Source organism: Scyliorhinus torazame, chromosome 21, assembly GCF_047496885.1.
Source record: "Scyliorhinus torazame isolate Kashiwa2021f chromosome 21, sScyTor2.1, whole genome shotgun sequence".
Classification (NCBI taxonomy): Eukaryota; Metazoa; Chordata; class Chondrichthyes; order Carcharhiniformes; family Scyliorhinidae; genus Scyliorhinus; species Scyliorhinus torazame.
Window position 1 is genome coordinate 87,722,453 of NC_092727.1, and position 20,346 is coordinate 87,742,798.

At 43.4% G+C, this 20,346-nt stretch overlaps 1 protein-coding gene across 2 annotated transcripts in view; it reads right to left on the reverse strand.

The window, feature by feature from the left end:
* The window catches only part of LOC140398391 (leucine-rich repeat-containing protein 37A-like), a 356,270-nt gene that overhangs the window by 146,552 nt on the left and 189,372 nt on the right, over positions 1 to 20,346 (reverse strand). The window contains exons 9-10 of one of the 2 annotated variants that reach the window (XM_072487029.1): positions 6,444 to 7,652; positions 5,956 to 6,110 (exon numbers count right to left, since the gene is read on the reverse strand). In XM_072487029.1, coding sequence (XP_072343130.1) covers positions 5,956 to 6,110; positions 6,444 to 7,652 — 1,364 coding nt within the window. Of the gene's footprint in view, positions 1 to 5,955; positions 7,653 to 20,346 lie in introns of both variants that reach the window. The other variant, XM_072487028.1, reaches the window with a different exon arrangement.

Below are 20,346 nucleotides of genomic sequence, written 5' to 3' on the forward strand. Positions count from 1 at the left end.
GTGATTGGTATGGCAGATATTCAAAATGTAAAAACATTCTTGATCCATGAAGTATAGACCCACCAGCCCCAGCCATCATGAAAAAGAATAAGGTGGGAATGCCATTTGACTGTTTTTACAGAAATTTCCAGATAATAAAGACCAAGGTCCATCCAGTTGGTCTTCTGCCATCTTGCTAGTCACATAATATAATGATAAATTAAATTTATTGTACAGTCTACCTCCATCAGTCAGTTTACAATAAACCTAGAAATAGCACAAGATAAAAACCCAGTGGCAAATTCCTTCGAGAACCATAGGTCTAAAATCATCTTTTTCCTCGTAAGCATGTTGCACTCATGTCACAAATTACTCATCGGTTGTATCTCAAATATATTTTCAGAAATAAATCTCTTTTATTTCTAAGTTTCAAAGTAGCTTTGCATTCTGAAAAATCATTACCTTCCAAAACTAACAGGAATGTTATTGCAATATGACATAAAGAGACTGCTGAGACAGATAGAACGAATAACAGCACCCCACTGCCCACATCCACCCCAAACCTTTCCCCACTCGAGAAACAATTCACTACTTCCTGCAGTGAGACTCCCAGCTTCACTGAAGACTAACTACCCATTGTTGTTGGGAGTGTCTCTCCATTGACAGCTACTTCGATCTTCTCATTATGTTCACAGCATTTCCAGGTTGCTCAGTCAGAAAAATAGCAAAAAATAACCTTTTTGTTACACTTTTAAAAATAATTTTTCTGCTGTGATGTACTGATGTTTCATATATGTGAGAATAACACCCACAGATAATAAATGTTTAGTAATTGCGACAACTTTTAAGTTAGTGCATCTTTTGTGACATTGTACTTCGAAAGGGTTTCTCTTATGGTCTGCAATGGTGTTTCTTTTTCTTTTCCTCATATCTTTATTTTACTTTTTCATGGTCTTCTGATTGTCCCATCTTTTATGGGTAGAAAGAATGGGTAATTGTGCTGAGAAAGTGAGAACACCTCTGCTCTAGTAAAGTCTGTGACAGAAAGGCTCATGGATGGCCTTCCTGCCCCGCTGCCAATTAAGGCCCTTTGGCAATTAATGCCCATTTAAGGGCCTCACCCAGCTGCCACTGGTACTCACCCAACACCTGGAAGGGGCTTACCAAACGGGAAGTCCACAAAGCAAACCAGGTTTGGTGTGCTGTGGGTTTCTGAGTGTCCCTCGTTTAAAGGTACTCAGTGTCCGTTCAATGGACAGGTTGATTGGCATTTAATTCGGCAGACCTTCTCAAAGGGAAGTGACATGGGACTCTTGCCAGCTCTCCAGCCAGTGGGCGAGACCCTGGTTGCCTATATTAAATTCTACCCTGTATGCCTTTTGTTTTATGCAAACACAGTGCATTCGGTCTCCCTATTGCTTAAACAGGAAGCACCACCTCCCTGTTTTATATTCTGATGCTTTATTAACTATCTCTTTTCTACTACCATCTGTCAGATGCAAATCCAATTTAGTATAACTCACACTTTGTCATTATATAATTGAACCCATGTTTTGCAGTATTGTATTATTACACTGTTTCCCACTATGCAACTGTAACACTTGCAGTCCTCCTCCTTTGCAATTATGTGCCATCCTCTTCTATTTCATCCATTTCCTCTTCACACACCAATTATATTCCCATCTACATCACCTGACTCTTGAGCTGTATCCTGTGTCCTTGTAGCTTTCAGCACCTTAGTTCAAATCTGCTGCCTACTGCTGTCCCAAACTTGATCAGAAATGAGGGAAAGATATAGAAAGGATATATTATTGCTCTACCACTGTGACCATAAATTTGAAACCCTCACTCCCTATTTCTTGCCTTTGATAACACTGCTCATTGATAAATGCTTGTTAACTGTCTGAGACAAACAAAGAGAGAGTTGAGCCTGAATGGATGTTGAAAGCTGTAGCGCAACTTGATGCTGATAGAGGTGGGACTGGACCAGCAATACTGTTTGATATGGGCTAGAGCAGGAGCTTCAGTGGAGGCAAATACTCTGCTCAGGCCTGGAATCAAAATATTCGGGAAATGCACCAACAAAAGCGGAATCAGGGCCAAGGTGAGTTAGGACTTAGGCAGCAATCTGTGGAGAGTGGGATGGTTGGTGAAGACAGCAAAGTTGAGAAACTGTGAGAGATGTGAGATGCACTGGCCAAGTGATGGAAATAGCCAAAAGAGGGTGGGCAAAGAGGCAGGTTAAGGTGCACAAGGTGCAATGGCTAAAAAAACTCACTGAAGGTTGAAGTAAATGTGTGATGGAACTGGGGAACTGCCACAGTACCACTAGTCACAGAATTACAGAATTGTTACAGTGCAGAAGGAGGCCATTTGGACCACTGTGTCTGCACCATCTCTCCTAATGAGCATCATGACTTAGTGCCATTGTACTGCCCTGTTCCCCGTACCCCTACAATGGGCGCGAATGTCTGGCCATGTTGGGCTCTCGCTTGAGCGCAACGTGACCGGAGAATACCGGGAACGGTCTGCAGTGAGCCTCCCGACAGGCTCCGTGCCTCCCGGGATGCCCCGTAAAATGTTGGAGTCGGAACCCCGCCATAAATAGGCGGGACCGAATGATGCTTGTGGAAATAGGTTGTAGGATCCAGCGGCCTCCCTCCCAGGGAGGCTACAGCTGGGTGCCGATCAGTGCTGGTCCACACAAACATAGACCAGGCGGAACTGCACCCGGGGGTTTCCTGGGCCACCAGAGATCCCAGTGTGGTCAGGATAAGTGCAGGGTGACTCCTTGGCCCTCCTGGAACGCAGGCACCTTGGTACTGCCTAGTTGGCATCTTGGCACTGACACCCTGGCACTGCCAAGGTGCTCAGATGGTACTGTCAAGCCAGCAGGAGCACTGCGTGGGTGCCAGGGTGGCAGCGCAAGGATGCCTGAGTGCCAGGGTGGCACTGCTAAAGGCCAGGGGGTGAGGGCGGTCATGCCCATAAAATGAGGTGGGGGGGGGGGTTGAAGGGTGGGGGTGTGCAGGACAGGTAAGTAGGGGCCTCCGGGAGGTTGTGTGGGTGGGGATTCTAGAAGGAAGGGGGCGCTGGAAGGGGTCTTGGGGGCCTGAAGAGAGGGGACCTCCACGGACCCCATATCGGGGTGTCCACTCGGGAGATGGGGGTAGTCTCCATGTGTGTGGGGGTGGCATTTCCAATGGATGGGGGTGTGTGTGGGGGACCCACAAGCTCATTTAGAGATTGGGGGGTCCTTTCAAAATGGCGTCCCGATTTCTGAGTTCAGCTCCCCAGTGCTAAAAAAAATTCTAAGTATGGGGTGAACCGGTGAGAAACTTCCCAGGGCCCCAAAAAGTGACCAAGTGTCATTGAATATCAGAGGGGGACTCGCTGGTAGAGCCGGTGGGAAACTCCCTGAAAAACCCGCCACAAATTAACTTCGAAGTTTTTGGAGAGAATCATGCCCATTGTTTCTATTCAAGTAATCATCTAATGTATGCATCAATGGAACCTGCCTCTACCAGACCTAGTAATCATCTAATGTATGCATCAATGGAACCTGCCTCTACCAGACCTCCAGGCAGTGCACTCCAGGCTTGAACCACTTGCTGAGCAAAAAAAAAAAAAATTCTCACATCACGGGCACGATTCTCCGATCCCCCGCCGGGTCGGTGAATCGCCGGGGGCTAGCGTGAATCTCGCCCCCGCCGTGTCCCGAATTCTCTGCCACCAGAGTATCGTCAGGGGCGGGAATTGTGCCGCGCCGGTCGGCGGGCTCCCCCCGGCGATTCTCCGGCCCGCAATGGGCTGAAGTCCCGCTGTTGTCAACCCTCACCAGCCGGCGTGGATTGAACCACCTACCTAACCGGCGGGAGCAGACGGCGCGTGCGGGCTCCGGGGTCCTGGGGGGGGGCGCGGGGCGATCTGGCCCCGAGGGGTGCCCCCACGGTGGCCTGGCCCGCGATCGGGGCCCACCGATTGGCGGGCGTGCCTGTGCCGTGGGGGTACTCTTTTTTTTCTGCCTTCACCATGGTCTTCACTATGGCGGAGGCGGAAGAGACCCCCTCCACTGACGCTCCCACGCATGCGTCGCCTGGCGAAGTCCTTTCGGCGTCGGCTGGCGTGGCGCCAAAGGCCTTTCCCGCCAGCCGGTGGGGCGGAAATCACTCCGGCACGGGCCTAGCCCCTCAAGGTGAGAGCTTGGCCCCTAAAGGTGCGGAGAATTCCACACCTTTGGCGTGGCCCGACGCCAGAGTGTATCCCGCCACTCCATTACGCCGGATTCCCCCACCCCGCCGGGTAGGGGAGAATCCCGGCCCACATTTTCTTCTTTTGCAAATCATCTTCAGTCTGTGCCCTCTTGTTCTTGATCCTTCAAAGAGTGGAAACAGTTTCTCCCCATCTTTTCAGTCCAGCCCGCTCTTGATTATGAACATCTCTATCAAATCTCCTCTTAGCTTTCCTCTCTCCAAAGAGAACAGATCCAACCTCTCCAATCTATCTCAGCCCCTGAAGTTTCTCATTCCTGGAATCATTCTTGTAAACCTCTTCTGCACTCTCTCCAATGCGTTCATATATTTCCTATAGTGTGGCGCCCAGAACTGTACACAGTATTCCAGCTGAAGTCCAACTAGTGTCTTGTACAAGTTCAGCATAACCTTGCTCCTGTACTCTATGCCCCTATTAATAAAGGCTTTGCTTTATGAACTGCTTTCTTCAACTGTCCTACCAACTTTGTTGATCTATGTACATATATACCCAGGTGACTCTGCTCCTGTCTCCGTTAGGAAGTTTATCCCTTATTTTATATTGCCTCTCTATGTTCTTCCCATCAAAATGCATCACCTCACACTTCTCACATTGTAATTCATCTGCCACCTATATACCCACTCTACCAACTTGTCTATATCCTTTCAAAGTTCTACACTATCTTCTTCACAATTTACAATACTTCCAAGCTTTGTGTCATCCGTAAACTTTGAAATTGTACCCTGCAGATCAAGATCCAGATCATTTATACAGAAAAAGCAAGGTTCCCAATACCTGCCCTTGGGGAACACCAATACAAACCTTTCTCCAGCCCAAAAAATATCCATTGACCATTACTCTCTGCTTTCTATTATTCAGCCAATTTTGTATCCATGTTGCTACTGTCCCTCTTATTCCATGAGCTATAACTTTGTTTTGAAAGTCTTTTGTGTGGCACTGTGTCGAATGCCTTCTGAAAGTCCATGTGGACCACATCACCAGCACTGCCTTCATCACCCTTGCTGTTACCGTCTTAAAAAACACCAGCAAGTTAGTTAAACACAAATGATTTTGAAATGATTTTGAAAATTCACAACAGCATTTTGCTCATTTACTGTTACCTCCTCAAAAAACTCCAGAAAGTTGTTAAACATAATTGCCCTTTAGAAATCCATGCTGACTCTTCCTAAACAAACCACATTTTTCCATGTGACGACTAATTTTATTCTGAGTAATTGTTTCTAGAAGCTTGGAGGTGGTTAAACTGACTGGCTTTTAATTGCTGGAGCTATTCTTACACCCTTTTTTGAACAAGGGCATACAATTTTCAATTCTCCAGTCCTTTGGCACCACCCCTGAGTCTGGATCAATAATCAAAATTCCTATGGTAACATGTTGATATAGGTACATTAGGTTAGGAATGTGGACATGAGAGAATTATTCAAAGATATGGCAACAGAAGTAAAGTTTATGGATAGAAACGTGTACCATATGCAAAATTCTAAATAACAGAAAGGTATGAAAACTTTGCTCCAAAGCCAAATAAGATATTTAAAACGGGAATCAATCCTTACAGGGAAATTAAGAACATTAAAGGACATGAAAACAAGACGGAATCACAATTAAAAATAAAGTCACCACTGACAAGATAAAAAAAAAGCCGAATGCATATAAACGCGCGAAAGATAAATATCAAAGATTGTTGAAAGAATATGATAAAATTACCTTTGATGATTCTGTTTTAAGCATTTCAGCATAATTCGGTACATACGTTCCTGTTTCATGTCCTTTGTGTGGTCGCGGTCGCGGCCGCGGTCGTGGTTGCGCTATTGGTGGAGGGAACACATCTGTTTCTTTTCCCCCTGCTTCTTCTTTATCGTCTGGACGCAAAAGAGAAGGATTCCAAGACCCTAGTTCAGGTAAATACTCTTTGCCTTCATACTGCTTCATTAGGTGTCCTATTTTGGTAAGAAGGTCTGTACAAGCAGCCCTTAATTTAGGTTTCAGACAATCTATCTTAATTATTCTTATTACGTGGGCAAACAGAGTTTGTATATCCTTGTTGGGTTCTACTGCTCGTACTTCTTCATTAACTTTAGTCTCAAACATATCATCAACATTTGCTTTGAATTTAGAATTATTTGATGAAGAAGTTTTAACTGATTCCTTTATTATTTTCTTGGGATGTACTGGGGGAATTAAATCTTTATTACCTTCGATGTTCTCTACAGCTGGTGGCTTGGTTGTCCGTTGATTAGAGACCATACCCGTATTGGTCTCTTGAGTCTTATTGTTCTCTGCGATAGATTTCTTATAGGCATCTTCGAGTAGTTTAATTATTTCAAGTTGACTAAGCCTAGGGACGGTTTGTGTCATAGAACCTGGCTGGAAACTTGGCTCAGGTTTTTTCTGCACAGCATTATCCAGGAACTGACCTAATGGTTTGTGCCAAGACCCATCTGAAACATTAATTTTATAAGCTTCATTATTACCAATATCAATAATCTCAGCCTCTTGCATAGTCCTACTGAAATGTCCAGGATCAAGTGCTTTCCTTCGCTCCGGCATTTGCTCAGATTTAATATAGTTATCATTGAGGTTTCTTGCATAATTATTGTTTGATGTGTTACCCAATTCAATGATCGCTTCAGGTAGTATGACGTTTTCTGGAGGATTATTCTTTCCTTTTAAAATATCAATTTTGTCCGGTGGTACATCCTCTAAGACTGTAGGGTACATGTATCCAGGCTCTGGAGCAGACATATTCAATTCCACAATATTTGGGTGACTGGTTTCAAATCTTTTGATAACTTCAGTTGCTTCTGGTGTTTCTTTGATTGGATAAGTTGTAGTTGACCAAGCATTGTGTTGGATATTTTCTATTTCATCTTCTATATGCCCCCTCCTAACTCTCTTTATAACTTTGTGCTTTTTGAGCTTTTCATTTGTCGGGGAACGTGTGCTCAGGCGAGGCTCACGGCTAAGATGTTCTGGTGGACGATGGTTTAACTGATGTAGTGGAATTTGATCAGAACTAAATAAATTCAGAGGACTATGTCTGCTACTTCTCCCTCCATTAATGTTCCACTGAAGATGGTTTGCTCTGCCCAGGTGTGAACTAAATCTATTATCTCTAGCAAAGGATGGTCTTTGTCTCATTCTAGTTAAATGAGACATTCTGGCTGCTTTTGAAGCAGCTGCACGTGGATCTAAATGATTTCCAACATAAATGTTCTTTTCACTTTCTTCTATTTGATGAAGCAATCCTAATTTGGAAGATCTTGCTAACTTGCTTTGACGGGCTAACTTCGTATTGGTTTCAGCTTTTTGATTAAGAAATGATTCCAATATTCTGTGGTTTCTCAGGGACATTTGAGATCTTAGCACAGTTCCATTGATCATCAGAAAAGTTTCACTTACATCTGCAATGCAAAGAAAAGTGAAATTAGTGTATTTCCTGTTTTACTTTCAAAAAGTAAATTTATTTAGTACTTTATTCATTCCCCAGGTTTAGAAGATAATATACGATTGAATTAAGAAAGAAATAAGCAAAAATAGTAGTCTTCATTTTGTCAGGTGGATGTACCTTTAAGAAATGGGTGTTTATCAAATAGCTGCAGTGATGTCAGTGTGTGGGTGGAGCTAGGCTGTCTGTCTGGCTTTTACTTTCGTTTTGAACTGGCAGCTGCAATGTGTTTAGTTTAGTTTTCAGAGTTGGAGAGCTGCATTCAAACAAGAAGTTATATATCTCTCTGCAATCTAAAGACTGTCTCCAAACCACTTGATGATTTCAAAATAATACCTGTTTCAGTAGAGTTTTAAAACCTGTTGTCTTTATTTTAAAAGGGTTTAACTTATGGATGTTGTTTGGGAAGTTATTAAGGGTTATCTATAGAGTACTGTATCTTTTGGGGGGTAGTCAGGGTTGGTAGTTGATCGACTGTTTACTGTGTGTTTATAAAATGTTAACTGGATTCATAGAATAAACATTGTTTTTGTTTTAGAAATACTTTTAGTTCTCTGTTGCATCACACCTGTAAAGTGGGCCCTTGTGCTCTTCATAACCAAAATATATTAAAAGTTGTGGGTCTAGTGAACTCCATGGTATACCTTGGTGTTCTCTAAACCCTGGCCCATAATAAATTGGGGGCTCATCAGGTAAACGTTTATCTTTCGTGATTGGGTTGGCTTAGTGAACTTAAAGTCAGTGAGGGGTGAGCATATTTGTGTTTGCTTTGCAGGTGTGGTATACCGGTTTAAGTAGGGAGTGTGTTGGGGGTACAATGGCTCTTTCAGAGGCTCAGAGATTTTTGGGAGTGGAGAAGATCACACGCAGTACCTTACGAACAGAGACTAAAAAAAGGCTTTTAGATTTGGCACAAACATTGCAGTTAACGTTACCTGACGGCACATGAAAAGAAGAGGTACTAACGGTGGTAGCAGAGCATTTAAAATTGCCTGAGATACAGTCTGACTCATTAGAAATGGCAAAAATTCAGTTACAGATTAAACAACTGTAACATGAACAAAATTAAAGCAGCTTGAATATGAAATGAGGGAAAAAGAAATAATAGCCCTAGCAGAACAACAAGAAAAAGAGAGGGAAAAAGAAAACGAGAGAGAGAAAAGGGAAAAAGAGAGAGAGTTTGAACTTCAGAAAATGTTCCTGAAGCATGACACTCAGTTAAAATTGGCGGGTAAAGGGGAACGTACAGTTTGTGGATAGTGATGAAGATAAAGAGAACGAGCGTTATAGTCGAAGGCTTGGTGGGGATTTATTTACATATGTCCAAGCATTGTCAAGGTTTGATGAGAAGGAGGTAGAAGCCTTATTCATTTCATTTGAGAAGGGGGCTAAACAAATGAAATGGCCACAGCACATGTGGGTATTACAGATTCAAACAAAGCTGGTAGATAGGGCTAGTGACGTGTTTCCATCACAATCAGAGAGGGTATCTGGGACGTATGAGGAGGTAAAAAATCCATCTTAGGTGCATATGAACTAGTGCCTGAAGCCTACAGACAAAGGTTTAGAAATTTAAGGAAAGTACCTGGTCAAGCATACCTGGAGTTTGAAAGGATCAAACAGAGTAATTTTGATAGGTGGATATGGGCTTTGAAAATAGTCCAAACGTATGAAGCTCTCAGAGAAATTATACTTTTGGAGTTTAAAAATTCAATCCCTGATGTAGTGAGAACTCATGTCGAAGAGCAGAGGGTTAAAACTGCGAGATTAGCAGCAGAAATGGCAGATGATTATGAATTAGTTCATAAATCAAAGCTTGATTTCCGACATCAGTTTCAGCCTGTGAGGGATAGAAACTGGGGAAAAGAGAAATACTCAAGTGGTAGAGGTAAAGGAGATCTGATGGGAGATAATAAGGAGAGTGTACCTCAGATTAAGAAAGAAATCCAGGAGGGTGGAAGAGAAATGAAAAATTTCAAATGTTTTCACTGTAATAAACTAGGCCATGTAAAGTCACAGTGTTGGTGGTTGAAGAAAAACACTGGGAAGCCTGAAGTGATAAAACAGTGGGGTTTGTTAAAGTGGTAAAGGAAAACCCAAGTGAAGCGAAGGAGGTACAAAAGATTGTACAGCCTGATCAAGAGGTGATTGATAAGAAGGTGCCAGATCTCTTTAAAGAATTTACTTGTGTGGTAAAGTTGACTCTTGTGTACCAGAAGGAGCAGGTAAAGAAGTCACAATTTTAAGAGATACAGGAGCTAGTCAATCTTTGATGGTAAGAGATGAGGAGTTATGTAGTTCGGGAAGAATATTGCCAGAAAATTCAGGGGGCGAAGAGTAGTGTTCCATTATATATGGTAAAGTTGGAAAGTCCAGTGAAGAGTGGTGAAGTGATAGTAGGAGTAACAGAGAATCTATCTTGTCCAGGAATACAGTTTATCTTGGGTAATGATATAGCTGCATCTCAGGTGGGAGTGATGCCTACTGTGGTTGATAAGCCAGTGCAAAATCAGACAACTGAAGTGTTGAAGGACGAATATCCTAGGATTTCTCCAGATTGTGTAGTAACAAGGTCGCAACATCACAGGTTAAGACAAGAGGAGAAATCAAAGAGTGAAGATGAAGTTGAAGTGCAACTATCAGAAATGATTTTTGATCAGACGGTTGGAAAAGAAAAAGAACAGATGGAGGATGAGGTGGATATTATTAGTTCAGGAAAATGGGCGGAGTTACAACAGAAAAATATAGAAATAAAACGGATGTGTCAGAAAGCATACACGGAGGAGGAATCTGAGTGTATACCAGAATGCTATTACCGTAAAAGTGATGTCTTGATGAGAAAATGGAGACCTTTACATATGCAGGCTGGTGAAAAGTGGGCAGAGGTTCATCAAGTAGTATTGCCGGTAGGGTATAGAAAGGAGGTGCTGCGAGTTGCACATGAGGTACCAGTGGAAGGTCATTTGGGAGTAAGGAAAACTCAAGCTAAAATCCAGAAACATTTTTATTGGCCAGGACTACACAAAGATGTAGTTAAATTTTGTCGATAATGTCACACATGTCAAGTGATAGGGAAACCTCAAGCAGTGATAAAGCCAGTGCCCTTAATACCCATTCCAGCAGTTGAGGAACCTTTTACAAGGGTCTTAATTCATTGCGTAGGACCGCTTCCTAATACAAAAAGTGGGAATCAATACATTTTGACTATAATGAATGTGTCTAGTAGATTTCCAGAGGCCATTCCAAAACGTAATATTACAGCTAAAAAGATTGTGGAGGAGTTACTTAAATTATTTACTAGATATGGACTACCCACAGAAATACAATCGGATCAAGGATTGCATTTTACCTCAAGGTTATTCAAAGAAGTTATGGATAGCTTAGGAATAAAACAATTTAAATCAACTGCGTACCATCCAGAATCGCAGGGAGTGTTAGAAAGGTGGCATCAGACACTAAAGACAATGTTGAGGGCTTATTGTCAAGATTATCCAGAGGATTGGGATAAAGGAATTCCATTCATACTGTTTGCAATGAGGGATGCACCTAATGAGTCAACCAAATTCAGTCCTGAAGTGAAGTGAATTATGTGGTAACAACGCCAGATGGAAGGAAAACTCACCGAGTGTGTCATGTGAATATGCTTAAAAGGTACTTTGAAAGGGAAGGAGAGAAAAAGGAGGAGGTTTTAATGATTCTATCTCAAAGTGAAGAACCAAATCCAGATAACTTTGAATTTGACATCCCTCAAATTAAATTGGAAAACGAGGATGTTCTTAAAAATTGGGATAAATTGTTGAGTTACCTTCCAGAGGAAAAACAAACTGACCTGAAAGAGTTATTGATATCACATGGGCAAGTTTGTGGAGAGAAGTTGGGAAGTACTAAAATAGCTATCCATTATGTAGATATGGGAAATGCTGGTCCAATTAAACAACATCCATATAGACTTTAAAATTGGCACAGGTTAACAAAGAAATTGAAAGTATGCTTAAAAATGGCACAATTGAAGTGGGTTGCAGCCAATGGAGTTCACCCCTAGTGATGGTACCAAAGCCTGACGGTACCCAACGGTTGTGTGTAGACTATAGAAATGTTAATGCAGTTACAAAAATGGACTCTTATCTGATCCCATGGTTGGAGGATTGCATTGAGAAGGTGGGACAATCAGCTTTTATTTCCAAACTGGATTTACTTAAAGGTTACTGGCAGGTACCTTTATCTGGAAGGGCAAAGGAGATTTCAGCTTTTGTGACTCCAGATGTTATATACCAATTCAAAGTTATGCCATTTGGCATGAAAAATGCCCCAGCCACATTTCAACGGTTAACTAACAAAGTCATTTCAGGATTACCCAATTGTGCGGTATACATTGACGATCTGGTCATTTTTAGCCAGGCATGGAAAGAACATTTGAAGCATCTGATGGAGTTATTCGATCGACTCCAGGAGGCGGGTTTGGTAGTAAACCTAACCAAAAGTGAATTTAAAAAGTCCAAGTCACTTTCCTTGGCCATACAATCGGACAGGGTCGAATGGTCCCACGGGATGTGAAAACAAAAGTTATTGAGGAGTTTCCAAAACCCTCGACACAAAGGGAAATAATGCGATTTCTTGGCATGCGTGGATTTTAGCGAAAATTTGTGCCAAATTCTTGCAGCATGGTTGCTCCACTGACAAACGTGCTGAAGAAATGTCAAAAATTTCAGTGGACGGCAGAGTGTCAAGAGGCATTTGAAGGCCTAAAGGCTGTCTTAACCAATGCTGATGTGTTGGAGAATTACAAGGGGCTCTGTGATCAGATTGAGCTAACGTATCTGACCTTAAAGAGAAATGCTGAGGCGTAGAGAAATGGATGGATCGTGCAGAGACCTTCTTGTCCAAAGAGACTGTCAATCAAGAGGGGTTCCAGTTGCAAGAAGAACTGAAATGCACGATGTTATTATACCTGTCTGTGTGTTTTGTTTTGTGAAACGAAAAAGTATTTTACTGTCAGTATTTCTTAAAAGAAAATGACAAGGTGAAAAATGAAACCATCTTGAAGTTGATGGTTTATTTTGTTTTGGGGGGAGGTGTCAGGTGGATGTACCTTTAAGAAATGGGTGTTTATCAAACAGCTGCAGTGATGTCAGTGTGTGGGTGGAGCTGGGCTGTCTGTCTGACTTTTACTTTCGTTTTGAGCTGGCAGCTGCATTGTGTTTAGTTTTGTTTTCAGAGTTGGAGAGCTGTATTCAAACAAGAAGCTGTATATATCACTGCAATCTAAAGACTGTCTCCAAATCACTTGATGATTTCAAAGTAATACCTGTTTCTGTAGAGAATTTAAACCCGCTGTCTTTATTTAAAAAGGGTTTAACTTATAGATGTTGTTTGGGAAGTTATTAAGGGTTATCTACAGAGTACTTTATCGTTTGGAGGGTGATCAGGGTTGGTAGTTGATAAACTGTTTACAGTGTGTTTATAAAATGTTAACTGAATTCATAGAATAAACATTGTTTTTGTTTTTAAAATACTTTTAGTTCTCTGTTGCATCACACCTGTAAAGTGGGCCCTTGTGCGCCCCATAACCAAAATCTATTAAAAGTTGTGGGTCAGGTGAACTCCATGGTATACTTTGGTTTTCTCTAAACCTTGGCCCATAATAATTTCAAGTTATGGTAACATGCAATATATTAACTTACAATACCCAGTAAAATTCTATGTAGTTATAATTTAAGACCACAACCTGGAAAACAAATGCAGAATTAACGTTGTAGTTCATTGGGCTGGAGCCAAAATGTAAAACCTTTCAATACTTAAATTGTTATCAAATTATCTCCTTTCTTTCCACAGTATTTGCCTCCCACAACAGGCTATGCCACAAATAAAGCACTCCCCCCCTCAAGTAATTACATTTAAACGGGTCATGACCTTCCCTTCTCTCAGCCTGATCCTTGACATTTATATTTCGCACACGCACTCAGAAAGCAGACGATGCATTGATAAGTTTTCTCACCGACTTGCGGTTGAAGGCGCAGTCATGTAATTTTAGTACCCTCCAGTGATCAATGATCCACGATCAGATTGTATTCGGGATCTCCCAACAACGAGGTACGCGAGAGGCTTCTGAGAGAAACAGAACTGCAACTCGAAAATGTTATCCAAATATGTCACGTTCGCGAGCTTGCAGCAAATCAGCACATTGAATCTCTGGCATTTGGCGCGAAGGTAGAAGAGGCGACCGATGCCATTAGTATGGTGACGCAATCAAAGAAAAAACATGGTCCCAGTGCAGGCAGCCATTTTTAGCGGCAGACCTGATCCGCCATTTCATGCCAGCGATGCGGCAAACATCATTTGCCACAACAATGCCCAACGTTTGGAAAGGTATGCTCCAAATGTAGAAGAACAAATCATTTTGCTAGGCAATGTTTTTTTTGACAAACAGAGAAACAAACAAAAGCCATCAAACACAGTTGATGAAGTGTGCACCGAAGACATAGGGCGTCATTCTCCGACCCCCCGCCGGGTCGGAGAATGGCCGTTGGCCGCCGTGAATCCGGCCCCCGCCCCCGCCGAAGTCCCCGGTACCGGAGATTGGGCGGGGGCGGGAATCGGGCCGCGTCCGTTGGCGGGACCCCCCGCTCAATTCTCCGGCCCGTATGGGCCGAAGTCCCGCCCAGAAATTGCCTGTCCCGCCGGCGTAAATCAAAGCTGGTATTTACCGGCGGGACCAGGCGGCGTGGGCGGGCTCCGGGGTCCTGGGGGGGGGCGCGGGGCCATCTGACCCTGGGGGGGTGCCCCCACGGTGGCCTGGCCCGCGATCGGGGCCCACCGATCCGCGGGCGGGCCTGTGCCGTGGGGGCACTCTTTCCCTTCCGCCTCCGCCATGGCCTCCACCACGGCGGAGGCGGAAGAGACTCTCCCCACTGCGCATGCGCGGGAAACTGTCGGCGGCCGCTGACGCTCCCGTGCATGCGCCGCATTTCCGCGCCAGCTGGCGGGGCACCAAACGCCATTTCCGCCAGCTGGCGGGGCGGAAATCCCTCCGGCGCCGGCCTAGCCCCTCAATGTTGGGGCTCGGCCCCGAAAGATGCGGAGCATTCCGCACCTTTGGGCCGGCGCGATGCCCGTCTGATTGCCGCCGTTTTTGGCGCCAGTCGGCGGACATCGCGCCGTTGGGGGAGAATTTCGCCCATGTTCTTCGTCGACATGATCTCTAGCGAGAAGTATAGTCATTGCATGCAAAATGACAATGTTGCAGTGACAATTTGTAGCAATAGTAAAGTTAGTGCAGAGACTCCTAAAGATAAATGGGCAGTGCCATTAATGAGAAATGACAGTAATAACATTCAAACACGACACAGTTGCGAGGGCCAACCTCATCAATTTGTCTGATGTCAAAAAGCTGTGATTTAAACCGCAAGTAGTAAACAAAACAGTCTTGTTAAGAGATTACAATTGACATGAAACATGACATTAGGAGCATGCGAGCTCGATGTCAATGTAAAAAACAGAATTTACATGTTAAAATTTTCGGTTGTGGCAGCAGAACGTGTATCTTTGATAGGTGTGGAAGCGTGTGAGGAACTGAAGCTAATTAAGCGGGTTTACAGTGCATACAGCTCTGCAACAAGCCCACATACCTCAGGAGACTTCATACTAAATGATTTCTGAGATTTTGCAAAGCTTTGGCACTCTGCCTTACACGTACAAAATCCAATGAAAGGAAAACGCAAAGCCAGTTATTCACGCACCGAGACGTGCACCAGCTCCTAAGTTATCGTTCTGCACCACTAATCAATGGGCTTTCGCCAGCTCAGTTGCTGATGAACAGGCAACTGAGAACACCTTGCCTTATATTCCTCAAGAACCAGTGAACCATACGTTAGAGAGACAACTGATCTCTCAAAAAAGGAGGCAAAAGGGACTTTATGATAGATCCGCAAAAAAACTCCAACCATTGCAGGTAGATGATACAATCAGACTGGAAGATTCCAAAGGGAATGGATTGTCTAAGTATGCAAAGGTACTGCGACAAGCAGGTCCAAACGCGTATCACATCATCATGGATGAAGGTGCTGTTTTAAGAAGAAACAGAAGAGCTCTGCTGAAAGTCTGGCACCCATTTGTATTGCAAACACCAAAAGTAGGTAGCTGAAGAAGATACAGTACAGCATACGGAGCCACAAGGTACAGACACAACAATATGAGAACAACAAGCAGCATCCACAACTACAAAGGAAGATGAAGTAACTTCACAAGTTCAGCTGCCACTCAGAAGATCAACAAGGCTAAGACGTAAACCTGAGAGACAGAATTTGTGACAGACTAAATGGTTTAAAGATGTAAATATTTATGCATATCATATTAAATTGTAAAAATGATCTAATCAATATAAATAACTACATTTTCCAAAGGAAAGGGGATGTGATGATAGAGCAATTCTGTATATAATATTGTACAGGACCTCCGAGTGGCAGTGTAAGTGTACCATGCGGCTCTCGGCTTGGGAGTAAGTTGTGTTGGTGGATAGATGTATTTTGCAGTAGCTCTATAATAGTTAGTGTCAGTAGTTTGTTATTTATTTATTCCAGTTATTTTTTTTTTAAATTTTAGAGTACCCAATTCATTTTTTCCAATTAAGGGGCAATTTAACTTGGCCAATCCACCTACCCTGCACATCTTTGGATTGTGGGGGCGAAACCATGCAAACTCCACATGAACAGTGACCCAGAGCCGGAATCAAACCTGGGACCTCGGCGCCGTGAGGCAGCAATGCTATCTACTGCTCCACCGTGCTGCCCCTATTCCAGTTATCTTTAACATGCAATTATTCAAACTAGATGTTCTGTTGTGCATCATTCATATCGGCCAGTCTACAAAAAAGATAATACATGGCACGTTTATTTGAGTACATATGTTATGGTGTATTTTTCAGCCTTTGTCTCTGTGTTGCAAGCTTTATTTATAATACAGCAAGTGCTTAGGCTAAATGCACATGCCGCTTTCTAAAGGATTCCCATTCCTTGCATTTCAAACTGTTCACTGCTCTTATTGAGACAATTAAGATTTCTCTTTGTCTCACATTTTTTCAAGTACTATAATTGTCTACACAAAAGAATACTGAGATATTGGGCGCAATTTACCAAAGAAAATGACAAAAGGGCACGATTCAGCAGACCAAAGTTAATGTCTGGCTTTGGGCACGTTTGGCGGGGAGTTTCGCAGTGACCTAATTGTCAAGATCGTGGGCCGTATTCAATGATATTTAGTGCCACAAATGAGCCGCCATGTGAATCTCACCACTCCTGGCTCCCTCGCCATCTGATTTGACCTCAGCAAATCGTCACTTACATAAGAACTAGGAGCAGGAGTAGGCCATCTGGCCCCTCGAGCCTGCTCCACCATTCAATGAGATCATGGCTGATCTTTTGTGGACTCAGCTCCACTTGCCGGCTCGAACACCATAACCCTTAATCTCTTTATTCTTCAAAAAACTATCTATCTTTATCTTAAAAACATTTAATGAAGGAGCCTCTACTGCTTCACTGGGCAAGGAATTCCATAGATTCACAACCCTTTGGGTGAAGAAGTTCCTCCTAAACTCAGTCCTAAATCTACTTCCCCTTATTTTGAGGCTATGTCCCCTAGTTCTGCTTTCACCCGCCAGTGGAAACAACCTGCCCGCATCTATCCTATCTATTCCCTTCATAATTTTATATGTTTCTATAAGATCCCCCCCTCATCCTTCTAAATTCCAACGAGTACAGTCCCAGTCTATTCAACCTCTCCTCGTAATCCAACCCTTTCAGCTCTGGGATTAACCTAGTGAATCTCCTCTGCACACCCTCCAGTGCCAGCACGTCCTTTCTCACGTAAGGTGACCAAAACTGAACACAATACTCCAGTGTGGCCTCACTAACACCTTATACAATTGCAGCACAACCTCCCTAGTCTTAAACTCCATCCCTCTAGCAATGTAGGACAAAACTCCATTCGCCTTCTTAATCACCTGTTGCACCTGTAAACCAACTTTTTGCGACTCATGCACTAGCACACCCAGGTCTCTCTGCACAGCAGCATGTTTTAATATTTTATCATTTAAATAATAATCCCGTTTACTGTTATTCCTACCAAAATGGATAACCTCACATTTGTCAACAATGGGACCCTAGCCCATTCACTTAGCCTATCCAAATCCCTCTGCAGACTTCCAGTATCCTCTGCACTTTTTGCTTTACCACTCATCTTAGTGTCGTCTGCAAACTTGGACACATTGCACTTGGTCCCCAACTCCAAATCATCTATGTAAATTGTGAACAATTGTGGGCCCAACACTGATCCCTGAGGGACACCACTAGCTACTGATTGCCAACCAGAGAAACACCCATTAATCCCCACTCTTTGCTTTCTATTAATTAACCAATCCTCTATCCATGCTATTACTTTACCGTTAATGCCATGCATATTTATCTTATGTTGCAATCTTTTGTGTGGCACCTTGGCAAAGGCTTTCTGGAAATCCAGATATACCACATCCATTGGCTCCCCGTTATCTACCTTGGTAATGTCCTCATAAAATTCCACTAAATTAGTTCGGCACGACCTGCCCTTTATGAACCCATGCTGCATCTGCCCAATGGGACAATTTCCATCCATGCCTCGCTATTTCTTCCTTGATGATAGATTCCAGCATCTTCTCTACTACCGAAGTTAAGCTCACTGGCCTATAATTACCCGCTTTCTGCCTACCTCCTTTTTTAAACAGTGGTGTCACGTTTGCTAATTTCCAATCCGCCGGGACCACCCAGAGTCGAGTGAATTTTGGTAAATTATCACTAGTGCATTTGCAATTTCCCTAGCCATCTCTTTCAGCACTCTGGGATGCATTCCACCAGGGCCAGGACACTTGTCTACCTTTAGCCCCATTAGCTTGCCCATCACTACCTCCTTAGTGATAACAATCCTCTCAAGGTCCTCACCTGTCATAGCCTCATTTCCATCAGTCACTGGCATGTTATTTGTGTCTTCCACTGTGAAGACCGATCCAAAAAACCTGTTCAGTTCCTCAGCTATTTCCTCACCCCCCATTATTAAATCTCCCTTCTCATTCTCTAAAGGACCAATATTTACCTTAGCCACTCTTTTTTGTTTTATATATTTGCAGAAACATTTACTATCTGTTTTTATGTTCTGAGCAAGTTTACTCTCATAATCTATCTAACTCTTCTTCATAGCTTTTTTAGTAGCTTTCTGTTGCCCCCTAAAGATTTCCCAGTCCTCTAGTCTCACACTAATCTTTGCTACTTTGTATGCTTTTTCCTTCAATTTGATACTCTCCCTTATTTCCTTAGACATCCACGGTCGATTTTCCCTCCTTCTACCGTCCTTCCTTTTTGTTGGTATAAACCTTTGCTGAGCACTGTGAAAAATCGCTTGGAAGGTTCTCCACTGTTCCTCAACTGTTTCACCATAAAGTCTTTGCTCCCAGTCTACCTTAGCTAGTTCTTCTCTCATCCCATTGTAATCTCCTTTGTTTAAGCACAAAACACTAGTGCTTGATTTTACCTTCTCACCCTCCATCTGTATTTTAAATTCCACCATATTGTGATTGCTCCTTCCGAGAGGATCCCTAACTATGAGATCCTGAATCAATCCTGTCTCATTACACAGGACCAGATCTAGGACCGCTTGTTCCCTCGTAAGTTCCATTACATACTGTTCTAGGAAACTATCGCGGATACATTCTATAAACCCTCCTCAAGACCGCCTTGACCGACCTGGTTAAACCAATCGACATGTAGATTAAAACCCCACATGATAACTGCTGTACCATTTCTACATGCATCAGTTATTTCTTTGTTTATTGCCTGCCCCACCATAATGTTACTATTTGGTGGCCTATAGACTACTCCTATCAGTGATTTTTTCGCCTTACTATTCCTGGTTTCCACCCAAATGGATTCAACCTTATCCTCCATATCACCGATGTCATCCCTTACTATTGCCCGGCTATCATCCTTAATTAACAGAGCTACACCACCACAAGGGGGAGCTGCCCTTCACCCTTCACTCCCAATCAAGACATAAGCATGGCAACCAACAGACCTGGTCCTCGCTTTGGGGATGCTGATCTCACAAGGCTTCTCAACGCTGTGGATGAGAGGCAGGCACTCTGTTCCCTCGACGGGGTCGGAGGAACAGCAGCAGGGGGAGTAATACCGCTTGGGAGGCAGTGGCAGCAGCTGTCAGTGCAGGCAACAAGAAAAGGAGGACTGCGGTTCAATGTCAGAAGAAGACCAATAAGCTGGAAGGTAAGTTATCATCTCTCTCCTGGCATCAGCTCTGCCTGCCACCCTCAAATTCCCCTTCAAATCCACTGATTGACACCTCGCACCCTTCCCACATCCAATCTTCATACTTGTTCCTCAGAACCCTCTGGCATTCACCAGCACAATCGCTTCACGTGCAGTGACCACACATGCCACCTGCTTTAGAGCCCCCTGACCCATCAAGTGTGTGTCCTCATTTTGCCGCCACAGGAGAAGCTAGCCCATAATAAATGGGAAAGGGTCAAGGCGAGGGGAGGAATCCCAGAGATTTTGAGACCTCACCCCACTCAGAGGAATGGGCCCTAAGGATGGTGAAGTTGAGTGAGGAGAGAGCTG